General features: G+C 42.0%; 1 protein-coding gene across 2 annotated transcripts in view; it reads left to right on the forward strand.

The window, feature by feature from the left end:
* The window catches only part of LOC120563984 (synaptotagmin-9-like), a 309,829-nt gene that overhangs the window by 116,792 nt on the left and 177,047 nt on the right, over positions 1–15,990 (forward strand). For both annotated transcript variants that reach the window (XM_039808553.1, XM_039808554.1), the window contains 2 exons: positions 1,916–2,133; positions 2,411–2,951. In XM_039808553.1, the coding sequence (XP_039664487.1) occupies positions 1,916–2,133; positions 2,411–2,951 (759 nt within the window). The remainder of the gene's footprint in view (positions 1–1,915; positions 2,134–2,410; positions 2,952–15,990) is intronic.

A 15,990-nucleotide genomic window follows, 5' to 3' on the forward strand; every position in this document is an offset into this window, starting at 1 on the left:
CTCCTGTAAAGGCTATAAAGACACCAAAGACTTACCGTGATGGCTAACTCCTTGGCTTTTAGCTGCAAAAATACGGAAAACTGTAAGTTTAACGGTTATTAAATGATTAAAATATGAATCAGAGGTGCTGTTTGGGATCGTAGACGATGCTTTAGGTTCCTCAGGGTTTTTAAAACATATTAAAATATATGATATACTGGTATCGGATCGGTTCTCGGTATTGGCCGATACGCAAGTTCAGGTATCGGAATCGGTATCGGGAAGCAAAAAATGGTATTGGACCATCTCTACCACAATCTAAGCTTTCCAATGATATTAGCGCCAGTTGCTGTGACAAATGGTTTGCAAGAAAATTAACATTGAACTTACATGAAATGTTATCATATTTGCATTTTGCATAAATCTCTGCACACCCATTAGTCTCTGCGAAATATCTCACAAACTCTTCACTCAACACATGCATCGGTACAACAAGCGGTTCCCGGGTACATGGTCTCCAACTTTGGGCCAAAATTATAATGTATTCTCATGTAAACTATTTATGTCAGCACGGACATTTTTGTAAATTGCTTAGCCAGTGTATCCCACCATAATGGTTATTATATTGCCATATTCCAGACAGTCCCACTTAGTTATATATATCCCACTTACAAATATGAAAATATTTATACTGGTATGCTTCCTAGTGACATTAATGCAAAAGTACGAAGAAAAAACTATTCAAGCTGTGTGTGCATCGTTAAAATTCTGAAGTGCAAAATAGTACAAGCTACAACACAAATATTTCCATCCATAGATAAGAATAATCAAGTCTAACCTCTGAACTTATTTTCAAAGTGCACCAGATTGATGCATTTAAACGTTAAAATACACAACATTTTCTTAAAGGGGAGCATGCCCATGGACCGCCGTAGGGGGGCTTGTGCCCCAGTGCAGCTCTAGGTCTAGTGACGCCCCTGGGGCAGTGTCCCCGTTTTAAGTTTTACAAAGATAAAAACATCACCTGTTTTGGAGGTATTTATGCTTCTGAGTTGAAAATGTCCCTGGATTTTGTCTCAGAGATCTGGTCACCTTAGCTTGAACCCACATAACACTGGTGTACTCAGTGTACAGTAAAATGTGCTATTTCAGATTAAATATTTTCAAACAGCCACTCAGTGCTTGTGCAATTTTCTAGAAGGCACAGAAACTCTCTAGTCGCCTCTCCGTCAGCTCCGCAAAATGTATGCTGAATTGATCTTATAAATATAAGTTGTGCATGGCATGTGGCTATCAGTTGCTCATCGGGATTGGGAAATCAATTTGCCAGTCTCCTACCGACTCTGCTAGCCTAGGCTAGCTAGCCAACTGGCTTAAGTTTTCAAATGTAAACATAAGTGCAAACACCTAGACAAAGGTGGAGAAGATGAGCTCAAGCTAGCAAGACCATCTCTGCGGCCATCTCATGACTACGAGTCACTCTTTAGGATCGGGAAATCAACTCACCAGCCCCCTGCTGACTGATTGCCTGGCCGGTTGAGTTTTTTAAAAGTAAACATCAATAAGCACCCCTCAGCATTTATATTTGTCTCTCCATCTCTCCCATGCTCAGTGCATCTTTCAATTCAACAGTCAATACAAAACCTGCCATCTGATCGTGCACACCCACACCAACCAGGTGTACAAGGAATACAAACAAAACCCCTTTATTTAGTTTTCTAAATTCTATTCAATCATTATGACACTATAAGTATGTGCAAAATAGGTATTTAGAAAAAGTTAGGGCAGTAGTGTTCAGTGGCGTGGGCTATGGCACTTCTAGTGTCAAACTGAAATAAACTTTCTTTCAAGTTTTTACAACTCCTTAAGGCACCCATCCTATAATAGCATTTCCATAATATCATACACACTATAAACACTGATGTCTGCTGTACAGGTGGAGGGGGAGGAAAGGGAGTACAGCGAGGACGGCTGTGTGAAGGAGCCTTCAGGACCCCCCTCGGCTGTGGCTGTCCCAGAGTCAGGACTAAAGATAAGCCACACGTCACCGGACATCCCCCTGGAGACCCAGGCCAAACTGGAGAAAAACCAGGTCCACACCCTGGCCAGGGACAGGGTCCAGAGACAGATTACTGAGCCTACCTCATCTGTACGGTCGGTACACATTGATCTACAAAGCTACTGTCCAACTTTAAGTGTTTGCAGATTAAACACATATGGAAACAAACAGTTACACAGTCACAGACACCTAGACCTCTTGGTTCAGACATACCTTTTCACAAATTTGACAGCATATAAAACATCAGGCTTAAGGGAACAAAGTGATTTCAGCAGTTGCCTCACAGAAACAATGACTTATAAAAGAATATAGTCAAGCAAAATCCTTTTAATGTTCTAATATGTCTAATTTTAAACAAAACTTTGTTTACAGGCACAACTCCATCCGTCGTCAGATGAACTTGTCCAATCCAGATTTCAACCCTGCTCAGTTCCAGCGTCAAGAGTCACTGTCTGGTTTGGGCCGAATCAAACCAGAACTCTACAAACAGCGATCAGTCGATGCAGAAGATGGACGTTGCACAGACAGCTGTGGGCGTCTCCTCTTCGTTCTGAAGTTTGACTTTGACCTAGAGCAGCTGATCGTGAAGATCCACAAGGCTCAGGATCTTCCGGCAAAGGACTTCTCAGGGACCTCCGACCCTTATGTCAAGATCTACCTGCTGCCTGACCGCAAAACCAAGCACCAGACCAAGGTGCACCGCAAGACACTCAACCCAGTGTTCGATGAGGTGTTTCTCTTTCCTGTGGCGTACGCCGAGCTGTCAAGCCGTAAACTGCACTTCAGCATCTACGACTTTGACAGGTTCTCTCGCCATGACTTGATTGGCCAAGTGGTTGTGGACAACTTCCTGGATCTTGCCGACTTTCCCCGGGAGACAAAGCTGTGCCGGGACATACATTATGTAACCTCGGTGAGATACCAACTTTTATCTAGTTCCTTAAATTCTATCACTGTGTGACATTCTTGTCCTTCTTTAAACCATTAATGCTACATTTCTTAGTAAAGTTTTCCATTTATTATTGTCTATTCTTGCCTGTCCAGAACTTGCTTAAACAATCAAAAAGAGCACAAAAACACACGTAAACCCCTCTTTTAACAGCAGGGGGAGGGAGATATATCAATACTTTGGTATTTTATTTCCCTTCTCATGTGGAACTCGTGTGGTTTCAAGAGGCAGAGACATATAAATATACTTAGATAGAGTTAATGTTTAATGAAAGCAGTAGAAAACACTTGGGGTTAGTGACCCAGATCTACACTAACATAAGACTGGGGTTGGTTTGACAGAGATACAGAGTTACTGTCTATATTACATTATTCGCTTAGATAAATCTACAGCTTTGGTACACTGAGTTACTCAGTAAGAAATTTAGATCCTCCTGTATGGGAAATCCTCATGGTTCACTGACTAGCGTAGAGTAAGGATTGCAGTCTGGTGTGTGTCAGTTTGGGATAGTAACTCTTCTTTTCTAGTTTATTGGCAAACAATGTCAGTGGACAGTAGGGCTGTCGGACGAATTCCGAATAATAACAATAATAATTAAGGCTGCGAGCAGCGATGGACGGGCCCTCGCGCCTCTCCGCGCATCGGGGTTACTGGCAGACGCCGCTCTTTGCGACCGTTCATTCACTCGGCACTCAGACACCACAAATCGTCACCAATGAAAAGGGAACTCCTTACCGAGTTCAATGATACCATGATACCTCACACAAGACTCTACATCAAACGGGTCATTAGTTATAAAAGGGGGCGTGGCTATAGCATAGGGGGCGGGCCAAACCAACACCAATTATAAAGGAACTCTCTGCTGAGTTCATTGATACCTCACACAAAGGTCAACCTTAAATGGTTCAAATGTTATGAAAGGGGGCGTGGCCTGAGTAAGTGGGCGTGGTCATATTATAGGGTTTCATGCAAATCGGATGATGTTTGTCATATAAGGCGCATTTCATCTTGCCAGCAGGGGGCGCTATGACCAAAAGTCAATTTTTGCCTGTAGGTGTCCTCAGGTCTGGACTCTTGTCAATCGCGAGAAATTTCGGGCAGATACGACAACGTACACTCAAGTTACAACAATTCCTTTGTTCATCGCTAAACACTCAAAATGGCTGCCACGCCATGCCCACACCGTCTGACGAAAAGTTTTTCTTTTAATAACTTTTCATCGTTAAGGTGTTGAGATGATACAGACCAAGTTTGAAGTCCATCGGATGAAATCTCTAGGAGAAGTTCGTTAAATTATAGCACCTTGACTTTTAGGCCTACTTCCTGTTGCCACTAGGGGGCGCTATGACTTTAAGTAAATATCGGCCTTTATTTGTCCTCAGGGTTGGACTCTTACGAATCGTGAAAAGTTTCGAGCCAGTTGGACAATGCACACTCGAGTTACACCCACTTCCTGTTTCAGCGGCGAAACGCACAAAGTGGCCGCCCCGCCACGGCCACGCCCTATGACGAAAAGTTTTTCTTTTAACAACTTTTCATCTTTAACATCTTAAGATGACACAGACCGAGTTTGAAGTTGATCGGATGAAATCTCTAGGAGGAGTTCGTTAAAGTACGATGTGGAAATGGCCAAAATCGCACTAATTTCGAACTTTGAAATCAATATGGCGAACTTCCTGTTGGGTTTAGGGTATGGCCCCTATGACGGTTTTTGTACGTCTTGACATGTTACAAATGTTTACCAAGTTTCGTGAGTCTACGTTAAACGCACTGCAGGGGCTCAATTTTTTTTACTTTGTAGAGGGCGCTAGCGAGCCATATTTGGGCAGTTATTCGCAAAACCCTTAAAATACGTACATTTTCACCAGACTTGATGCAACCGCCAAATTTGGTGAGTTTTTGAATATGTTAAGCCCCTCAAAAAGGCAATTCATTTGACGAAATAATAATTCCTTCAGTTTCAATAGGGCCTTCGCCGCTGTCGGCGCTCGGGCCCTAAATATAGGCGCAAGCGGCGATTTGCGAGTTCAAACCCTTTATTAGCCAACAGAAGGTTGTAGTTCTAGTAGTTTCTAGTCTAACTTCTCTTCTAACGACTACTTTTACATATTACAGGCATCATTCACACACATTCATACACTGTGGCCTAGGCTACCATTTAAGGTGCCACCTGCTTATTAGGGTTCAAACCTCAAAGGGTTAGAACCCTATTGTTTTTGCTCCGGTTTATTATTAGGGTTCAAACCTCGAAAGGGTAGAACTCTATTGTTTATGCTACGGTTTGCGGTTACTAGGGCCCGAGCGCCGACAGCGGCGAAGGCCCTATTGAAACTGAAGGAATTATTATTAGGGCCCGAGCGCCGACAGTGTTGAAGGCCCTATTGAAACTGAAGGAATTATTAGGGCCCAAGCGCCGACAGCGGCGAAGGCCCTATTGAAACTGAAGGAATTATTATTTTCTGCAAATGAATCGCCTTTTGAGGCGCTTAACATATTCAAAAACTCCCCAAAATTGGCGGTCGCATCAAGTCTGGTGAAACTTTACGTATTTTAAGGGTTTCGGGAATAGGCGCACATAAATGGCTCGCTAGCGCCCCCTACAAAGTTAAAAAAATTTAGACCCTGCAGTGCGTTTATCGTAGACTCACGAAACATGGTACACATATGTAACATGTCAAGATGTACAAGAAACGTCATTGGAGTCATACCCTAAACCCAACAGGAAGTCCGCCATTTTGATTTCAAAGTTCTAAATTAATGCGATTTTGGCCATTTCCACATGTCGTACTTTAATGAACTCCTCCTAGAGATTTCATCCGATCAACTTCAAATTTGGTCTGTGCCGTCTTAAGACGTTAAAGATGAAAATTTGGTAAAAGAAAAACTTTTCGTTATAGGGCGTGGCCGTGGCGGGGCAGCCATTTTGTGCGTTTCGCCATCAAAACAGGAAATAGGTGTAACTTGAGTGTACATTTTCCCACTGGCTTGAAACTTTTCAGTATTCATAAGAGTCCAACCCTGAGGACAAATAAAGGCTGATATTTACTTAAAGTCATAGCGCCCCCTAGTGGCAACAGGAAGTAGGCCTAAAAGTCAAGATGCTATACTTTAACAAACTCCTCCTAGAGATTTCATCCGATGTACTTCAAACTTGGTCTGTATCATCTCAACACCTTAAAGATGAAAAGTTATTGAAAGATAAACTTTTCGTCAGACGGTGTGGGAGTGGTATGGCGGCCATTTTGTGTTTAGTGATGAACAAACAAGTTGTTGTAACTTGAGTGTAGGTTGTCGTATCTGCCTGAAATTTCTCACGATTGATAAGGGTCCAGGCCTGAGGACACCTACAGGCCAAAATTGACTTTTGGTCATAGCGCCCCCCACTGGCAACAGGAAATGTGGCTTATATGACAAACATCATCCAATTTAAATGAAACTCAGAATGTGTGGTCTACATGTGATACTGAGCCGCCCCCTATAATATGACCACGCCCACTTACTCAGGCCACGCCCTCTTTCATAACATTTGAACCGTTTAAGGTAGAGTCTTGTGTGAGGTGTCATTGAACTCAGCAGACTTCCTTCTTCATTGGTGATGGTTTGGCCCGCCCTCTATGCTTAAGCCACGCCCCCTTTCATAACATTTGAACCGTTTAAGGTAGAGTCTTGTGTGAGGTGTCATTGAACTCAGCAGAGACTTCCTTCTTCATTGGTGATGGTTTGGCCAGCCCTCTATGCTTAAGCCATGCCCCCTTTCATAACTAATGACTCGTTTAAGGTATACCCTTGTGTGAGGTATCACTGAACCCAGGAAAAAACTTTTTTTTTTTTTTTTTTTGGTTTGGCCCGCCCCCTATGCTTAAGCCACGCCCCCTTTCATAGCATTTCAACCGTTTAAGGTATACCCTTGTGTGAGGTATCATTGAACTCAGCACACAGTTCCTTATTCATTGGTGATTGTTCGACCCGCCCCCTATTCATTAGCCACGCCCCCTTTCACAGCTAATGAAATGTATGACGTAGAGTCTTGTGTGAGGTATCGTTGAACTCAGCAGGGAGTTCCCTTTTCATTGGTGATGATCTGCGGTGTCTGGGTGCAGCGGAAATGCACGGTCGCAAGGCGCGGAGTCCACCAGTAACCCCGATTAATTAGGGCCCGAGTGCCGACAGCGGCAAAGGCCCAATAGGCTCTGTGCACAAGCGTAGTGACGAACTTCCGCTGTAGCAAGAAGACGGCATATCAGTTTCTGGTTTACCAGCGTCGCCCAAAATGTTAGTTTTTAGTAGCTGTTTACCTGCCTAAAATAAGCATCAGTGATGTCCATTGAGTCGTTGATGCCTGGTCCCCTGCTCCAACAAGCAAGCGCAACAAGGGATTCAAACTCTACGTATCGAGTTATCTGCACAACTACAAGGGTAAGTAATGTGGTGTACCGGCCGGCTAGCGGCTAAGCTAGCTAGCTAGTTAGCGACGTGTTCATTTTTAGTGTAGTATAGAAGCTTGTTTTTCTTAATTTTAAACGCAAACTGTCTGTTTTTTGTATTATCGTTTGTATTTTCTGCCCCTCTCTGTTTCTAATAAAGATCAGGACACAGGGGAAGTCGTGGTCAGGGCACTGTGCTACAGGTCCATGAGGAAAGCTGAGAAACCTCACAGTTTGAGTGTATGGTGAAGTTAGGATTGATAAGTACAAGAACAAGTTCAGGTTCAGCCAACACTTATAAGCTTGTTACTTTAATAACCTGGTGTTCCTAATATTCCTGGGGATTTAGCTAAGGTAATTTTTCATTTAATATAACTCTCAAATCTAATGAAAACTTCATTAGACAGTAAGCAGGTAAGTTTACCTAGCCAATCCCCTCCGGGTTAAATGCGTTCTTATTCAAGTTCTCAATTCAGTCATTAATTTAAGATGCAATCTTGTGTTTAAGGTATTACGCTATCATGTTTCAAAGAAAAACGATTGTGGGTGCATTTGGCATATTATACAACATACTCTAATCCAACGTACAGAAATACATTACATTTGGTCTGTGATTATAGAATATAAGATATAGAAAATATTGTAAAAACGAGATTGTGTCCTAAAACAATGGTTAAACAGTGACCAGGCTAAGATAAATAAGTATTTACTATGACATTTTACTTATGCAGGTGGTAAGGAAAGATTCCAGTCCGGTGGAGCTGTTACATCACAGCTGCACATGTGTTGCTGGAGCAGCATTATGCAACCACTGTGTCGCTTTGCTGTTCCAGTCACCCCATTACTCTCAGCTGAATGTGCCAGTGGTCCCTCCTGTGCTAAGCTGTACTGAAGGAGAACAGCAGTGGCACAAGCCCAGATCTTTGGTATGTTTGCACTGTACTTACAGAGCTGTTGCATATATTTTCTAACTATATTTAATCTCTAACTGTATAATTGCATAACTTGATAGGGCATAAAACCGGGCCCTGTGGATAAGATGGCTGTGCTATCTGCTAAACCAAAGTGTAGAGCAACAACAGATGGTGTAAGGTAAGTGTAAAACCTGAATATTGTAAATTTATTACAATATGGTGCATGTTTGAATTAAAATACCTGTGTGGATATGCCACTTTCCATTCATGTAAGTTTTATGTTCCACTCAGGAGCACACTCTACAAAGGCCTCAGTGGGGAATTGCCCGATCTTTCAGTAGGGATATATCATATCAACCAAAATCTGTATACTAGTATTTCATGATTTTATTTTTCCTAGCCTTTTAGAAAAAAATGATTGAACTGAAATCAAACAAATGTTTAAATAACGGTCCTCTATTATGAACTTATTTGTAATGGTGTGTGGTGCTGTGCGTGATGTGCTACACATTGTGGCCATGAAAATGCAGGGGTGATGTATGATATGATAATTGTGGTTGTTTGATATTGTGGTATATTGCTAATCATTATATTGTTACATCCCTAGGTGACAGAGGTGTATAAAGATTTCTCTGCAGTGGAGGCACCGATGATCTGCAGCATGGGCATCAGCTGTGAAATTCCCCTGGTTGACTCTGCCCTTGGCAAGGTTCAAGCCGGAAGTCCATTGTCCTACCAACAACCAGCAACAGCAAAGAGAGACCTGTCCTTCCATGCTGCCCCACCACGTCCATCTGTGCCTCTTCAGAATTACCGCCTACAGCCATCAAGTTGCATGTTTGTCAGTGCTGAACCACAACAGCTACACCATAGGAGTCTGGAGGTCACCTGGGACATGGTGCACAAATTTGAATGTGCTACCAGAGCACAAAGTTCATGTACTGAATGGCATCAGCTAAGGAGGAATAGACTGACTGCCTCACGTTTCAGGGAGGTCTGCCAGGTTCGAGAGAACGCTGAAGAAGGTTTGGCTAACCGGATATTGCAAGGGACCCGTCAGACAGCAGCTATGAAGAGGGGGCTCGAATTAGAGACAGATGCTATCTGGGAATATTGCCAAATGAAAAGGGTCAACCACTACCCCTGTGGATTCGTAATTCACCCTGACGCTCCTTGGCTGGGGGCATCTCCAGACGGGTTAATCTTTGACCCTTCAGAGCCATGTCAGTTTGGGCTGATTGAGATGAAGTGCCCAAATGTTAAAAGCTATGTGGACTGCCTGTATCTCAAAATGAATTCAGGCAAATTGGAGCTAAAACAAACACATGCTTACTATTGGCAAGTACAGGGGCAGATGCTAATAACGGGAATGAGTTGGTGTGATTTTGTAGTCTCAGCTGAGGAAGACATACTCATTCAAAGAATTTACAGAGATAGGGATTTTTTGGATGTAATCAGAGAGAAAGTGGACAAGTTTTATTTTTATGTCTACTTGCAGAAATGCCTAATTTAGTTTTAAGTTTATTTGAATAGGGACAAGTATGTTACATAAACTCATGTTATGCTTATGTCAGTCCCTAGTAATGCTTCAGGAGTGAGATAAAATCCAATATTCTATGCTGTGTTTTGTAATTTTCACTTTTAATGGCATGTTTTTATGATGTTCATGTTTTTATGAAAAATGTTAGTAAGTTTGTGCATTTATTATAATAATCATAATATTAAAATGTTTAGGGTGCTGTGAGCACCCCAAGAAAAAGACCAGCCATTTATTACCATTGTACTCAAGAGGAGGAAGACTTCTGTAGCACTACAGATAAGAGGGAATTTTTGGGGGTGAAGTGCCCCTTTTAACAACTGTAAAGAACTGTAACTATGACATGCCTGTGATTGAATTTGTTGTACCTTCAAGTTGTCATGAAAAAAAAACAGTCAAGACTTGGCAATTTACAAAATGATAATTTTATTATGTTTAACAGAACAATATAGTTATCAATAGGGCTGCACAATTAATCGCTATTGTACCAAAATAAAAAAATATTCTACATTTTTGACTCATCAAAGTAGCCCCCTTTGGCAAATATAACAGCTGAACACACTCGTGGCATTCTTTCTACAATGGAAATCAAATATTCTTCAGAAAGTTCTTCCCAACTCTGTTGCAGAAGTTCCCATAAATGTGTGGCACTTGTAGGTTGCTTTGCTTTCACTTTTCTGTCCAGTTCATCCCAAACCAGCTCAATGGGGTTTAAGTCTGGTGACTGTGCTGGCCACTCCATGTTTTTAAGCTTACCATCTTGTTCTTTTTTGCTAAGGTAGTTCTGGCATAGCTGGGACTTATGTTTTGGGTCATTATCTTGCTGTAGGATGAACCCCTGACCAACTTGGTGCATACCAGAGGGTACTGCATGGCGCTGCAAAATGCTGTGGTAGCCGTTTTGGTTCAGAGTGCCTTTCACTCTGTACAAATCACCAACCCTGGATCCAGCAAAATAGCCCCAGACCATCATGCTTCCTCCTCCATGTTTGACAGTTGAAGTCACACACTGAGGAACCATCCTTTCGCGTACTCGATGGCGTACAAAAATCCTGCGTAATGAACCGAAGATTTTGATTCATCAGTCCATAGCACCTTCTTCTAGTCTTCAGTAGTCCGTTGACGATGTTTCTTGGCCCAGGCAAGCCTCTTTTTCTTATTCTGACGTCTTAGCAATGGCTTTCTTGCTGCAACTCGACCTATCAAACCTGCAGCTCGAGTCTTCTCTTTACAGTTGAAACTGAGACTTGCTTATTACGACCACTATTAAGCTGTGCTTGAAGCTGTTGTCCTGTGAGCCGCCTATCACACAAGCTGTTGACTCTCACAAACCTGTCTTCTGATTCTGTTGTGGCTTTGGGTCTGCCAGACCTCTTCCTGTCAGAGTCCCCCTTTCGCCCCTAAATCTGTTGTTGAAGAATACTGTACTCAATGACTTTTTTCGCAATTTCTCTGTAGGAAAGACCAACATTCTTAAGTGTTATGATGGTCTGTCTCTCTTCCATTGTTAATTGCCTTTTTCCCGCCATTTCTATAGCAACACACTACTTTATGCAGTACAATACTGTTCAAATAATGCTCAGGAGGGTATGGTACCACAGTGTGTTCCAACAATACTTTTTATACAAACGAAGGGGTTGTAAGTAATCCAGACAAGTTGGAACACCTGTGGGAATTGGTAGCACCAACTTTCCAAGCTTGATGCTACATTGCTGTAGAACAGCTTTACATTGTTTACCCATTTAATGCCCAGCTAATGATGTGGGCTATGTGAATAACTGGGGGGCATTCTGGGGAAAGCCTGGTCTGATTGAGAGAGACGGCATTCATCCCACCTGGGACGGAGCCGCTCTCATATCAAAAAATCGGACCGAGTCTATTATCGGTCATAAACCATGACAACCCAAGTTTGATATTAGTAATCAGAGGTGCAGTGCAATGCGCCCCTCTGTGCTTCCGTTGGAGCAGTCGCCCACTCATAGTCTAACAAGCACGGTGTCTGTCCCCTGACTCAGATCGGTTAAATCAAAGGTAAACAAAAGATGCGCTATACTCAACAACCTAATTGGAATTAAAATGACTGAAACGATAGAACAAAATAGGAAAATTAGATGTGGACTATTAAATATTAGATCTCTGTCTTCTAAAGCTGTATTGGTAAACGACTTGATATTAGATGATAAAATTGATTTATTTTGTCTTACTGAAACCTGGCTGGGCCATGAAGAATATGTTAGTCTAAATGAAGCCACTCCTCCCAGTCATATTAATACGCAAATTCCTAGAGGCTTAGGCCAAGGAGGGGCAGTTGCAGCCATATTTTATTCACGCCTGTTATTTACTCCTAAACCTAAACTAAATTATAACTCATTTGAGAGTCTTGTTCTCAATCTTCAACATCCAAAATGGAAAACATTACAGCAAATTATATTCGTTATTATTTACAGGGCACCAGGTCCGTATTCTGAATTTTTATTTGAATTCTCAGAGTTACTTATTGTAGGTGATTTGAATATCCATGTGGACGTTGACAATGATAGCCTTAGTACTGCTTTCAACTCATTGTTAGATTCAATCGGTTTCAGTCAGAGTGTGCACAAGGCGACGCACTGTTTTAACCACACCCTTGACCTTGTGCTGGCATGTAGTATTAAAATTGAGGATTTAATAATATTTCTGCAGAATTCGGTATTATCACATCATTCTTTAATTACTTTCGATTTCTTAATACCTGACTATACTAAATTAGATAAAAACTTCTACACTAGATGCCTATCTGACAGTGCTATAGCTAAATTTAAGGAAGATATTCCAACAGCATTTGACTCTATGTCATGCCTTAACATAACAGAGGACCTTTATGTTAACCTCAGTCCCTCCCAAATTGATACATTTGTAGACGGTGCTACGACCTGCCTACGGACGACCTTAGACTCTGTTGCTCCCCTCAAAAAGAAGATGATGAAGCAAAGCAAATTAGCACCTTGGTATAACTCCCAAACTCGCATATTAAAACAAATCTCGGGAAACCTCGAAAGTAAATGGCGTCCCCCAAAGTGGAAGAATCTCGTTTGGATCCTCAAGAAAGTCTCAAAACCTATAGGAAGGCCCTAAGAAAGGCAAGATCAGACTATTACTCATCACTAATAGAAGAAAATAAGAAACCCAAGGTTTCTTTTCAGTACTGTAACCAGGCAGACAGAGAGTCACAGCTCTACTGAGCCATCTATTCCTCTAGCTCTGAGTAGTGATGACTTCATGAGCTCCTTTAATGATAAAATTATAACAATTAGAGATAAAATTCATCACCTCTTGCCCACAGCTTCTAACAGTTCACCTTTAAACGCAGGACCGCTAGAAAGAACGACTAGTCCCGACATATTTTTAGATTGCTTTTATCCTATAGACCTTCAACAATTAATGTTAAAGGTATCTTCAGCTAAGCCATCTACCTGTCTCTTAGACCCTATCCCAACGAGGCTACTCAAAGAAGCGTTACCCGTGGTTAACACTTCATTACTAGATATGATCAATATGTCCTTATTAACAGGTTATGTACCCCAGTCATTTAAAGTAGCAGTGATAAAACCTCTTCTGAAAAAAACCAACCCTCGATCCTGAGGTCTTAGCAAACTATAGACCTATATCTAACCTTCCCTTTTTATCCAAGATCCTTGAGAAGGTAGTTGCTAATCAGTTATGTGATTTTCTACATAGCAATAGTTTATTTGATGACTTTCAATCAGGATTTAGAAAGCATCATAGCACAGAGACGGCACTGGTGAAAATTACTAACGACCTTCTAACTGCTGCAGACAAAGGACTTGTCTACATTCTTGTTTTACTAGATCTTAGTGCTGCATTTGACACTATTGACCATACCATCCTGTTACAGAGACTGGAACACTTAGTTGGCATTAAAGGAATCGCACTAAGCTGGTTTAAGTCCTATTTCTCTGAGCGATCCCAATTTGTTAACATTAACGATAAACCCTCCAAGCACGCTAAAGTTAGCCATGGCTCAATAGGCTCAAGGCTCAGTGCTTGGACCAATTCTATTTTCCTTATATATGCTTAATATTATTAGGAAACACTCAATTAACTTTCACTGTTACGCAGACGACACCCAATTATATCTGTCAATTAAGCCAGACGAAAGTGGTCAGTTAGCTAATCTTCAAGCGTGTATTAAAGATATAAAATCCTGGATGACCCACAATTTCCTGATGTTAAACTCAAAGAAAACTGAAGTTATTGTGATGGGACCAACGCACCTCCGAACTTCATTATCTAAAGAAATAGTTACTCTACTGTCAGAAATTTAGGAGTTATTTTCGATCAGGATATATCCTTCAATGCCCACTTCAAACAAACCTCAGGAACAGCCTTTTTCCATCTTCGTAACATTGCCAAAATTAGGAATATCCTGTCTCAAAATTATGCTGAAAAACTAGTCCATGCATTTGTTACTTCCAGGCTAGACTACTGTAATTCCTTACTATCAGGTTGCTCAAATAAGTCCCATAGTCCCAAGTCTCCAGCTGATCCAGAATGCTGCAGCACGTGTTCTGACGAGAACTAAGAGAAGAGATCATATTTCTCCTGTATTGGCTTCTCTGCACTGGCTTCCTGTGAAATCTAGGATCGAATTTAAAATCCTCCTCCTGACCTACAAAGTTCTAAATGGTCAAGCACCATCATACCTAGAAGAGCTCTTAGTACCTTATTGTCCTAGTAGAGCACTACGCTCCCAGAATGCAGAGCTACTTGTGGTTCCTAGAGTTCCTAGAGTAGACTGGGGGCCAGAGCCTTCAGCTATCCGGCTCCGCTCCTGTGGAACCAGCTCCCACTTTGGGTTCGAGGGGCAGACACCGTCACCACATTTAAGAGTAAACTGAAAACCGTCCTCTTTGATAAAGCTTATAGTTAGGAAGTGAGGAGTTGCAGCATCCACCTAACCCGGCCCATCTGCTCCTCTTCATAGTCATCAGTTTTATTTATTATATAAACAATAATCTAGCAAGAGTAGAGGGAGGCAGGCCAGTACAGCCCGATCCGGTTGGGGGGAGTTCTAGCCCGACCAGGCACCTCTCTTTAACCTGCCTCTCTTAGTTATGCTATTATAATTCTAGACTGCCGGGGAAGTTCCTTCCTTCCTATGACACACTGAGCTGCTCTCTCATCTCTACTTGTTTCCTTTTGTATGCATCCTGTCCCAGAAATGCTTGTTACTAACCTAGCTCTGGGGAGTTTACTCGTGTCCGGGAATTGCAGAGAATCGCAGATGCTGCGTCCTGCTGCATCCTGCTGCATCCTGCTGCGTCCTGCTGCGTCCGCCACATCCACCCATGCTCTGCAGCGCCAAGTTACATCCTGCAACGCCCTGCTGTGATGTTCATATGCACAGAGCAGTCAGGATCCGGTATAGGAGACTGCACTACTCAGTATGACACGATGTGCCCTGCTATGACATGAACTTCCACGATGACCTTCGAAGTCACTGTTCCATTATCTTTAATGTGACTATTATTTGCCACTGTTCATCACACCCCCGACCGGCCCCGTCAGACGCCGCCTACCAAGAGTCTGGGTCTCCCGAGCTTTCTTCCTAAAAGGGAGTTTTTCCTTGCCGCTGTCGCAATAGCCACTGCTAATGCTTGCTCTTGAGGGAATTACTGTAATTGTTGGGGTTTTGGAATTAATAGAGTGTGGTCTGGACCTACTCTATCTGTAAAGTGTCTCAAGATAACTCTGTTATGATTTGATACTATAAATAAAATTGAATTGAACCTTTTGTAAAATACTGAAATGTACATTGTTTTTCAGTTTTGGGTAACCTTACTTTTTTTTTTAACATCAGGCTGTTCACCACTTACCTTTGTACCATTTCAAGGTATTCATTGGACTTGAACTGCTAAAATTTCAATAAAAAACTAAATAAATTGGGGTGTTCTAAAACTTTTGATCAGTAGTGTATACAGTTGCCATGATCAGTAGTGTATACAGTTGCCATGGCAACGTATACATTTCCGTAGATGGAAGGAGGTGAGGTTTTGCAGGGTTTTGCAGTAACAGACAAATGAGCAATATTTCGAGATAACATTACGAGGCAGAGAGCCAGTCGCTAA

Source organism: Perca fluviatilis, chromosome 8 (genome assembly GCF_010015445.1).
Source record: "Perca fluviatilis chromosome 8, GENO_Pfluv_1.0, whole genome shotgun sequence".
Lineage (NCBI taxonomy): Eukaryota > Metazoa > Chordata > Actinopteri > Perciformes > Percidae > Perca > Perca fluviatilis.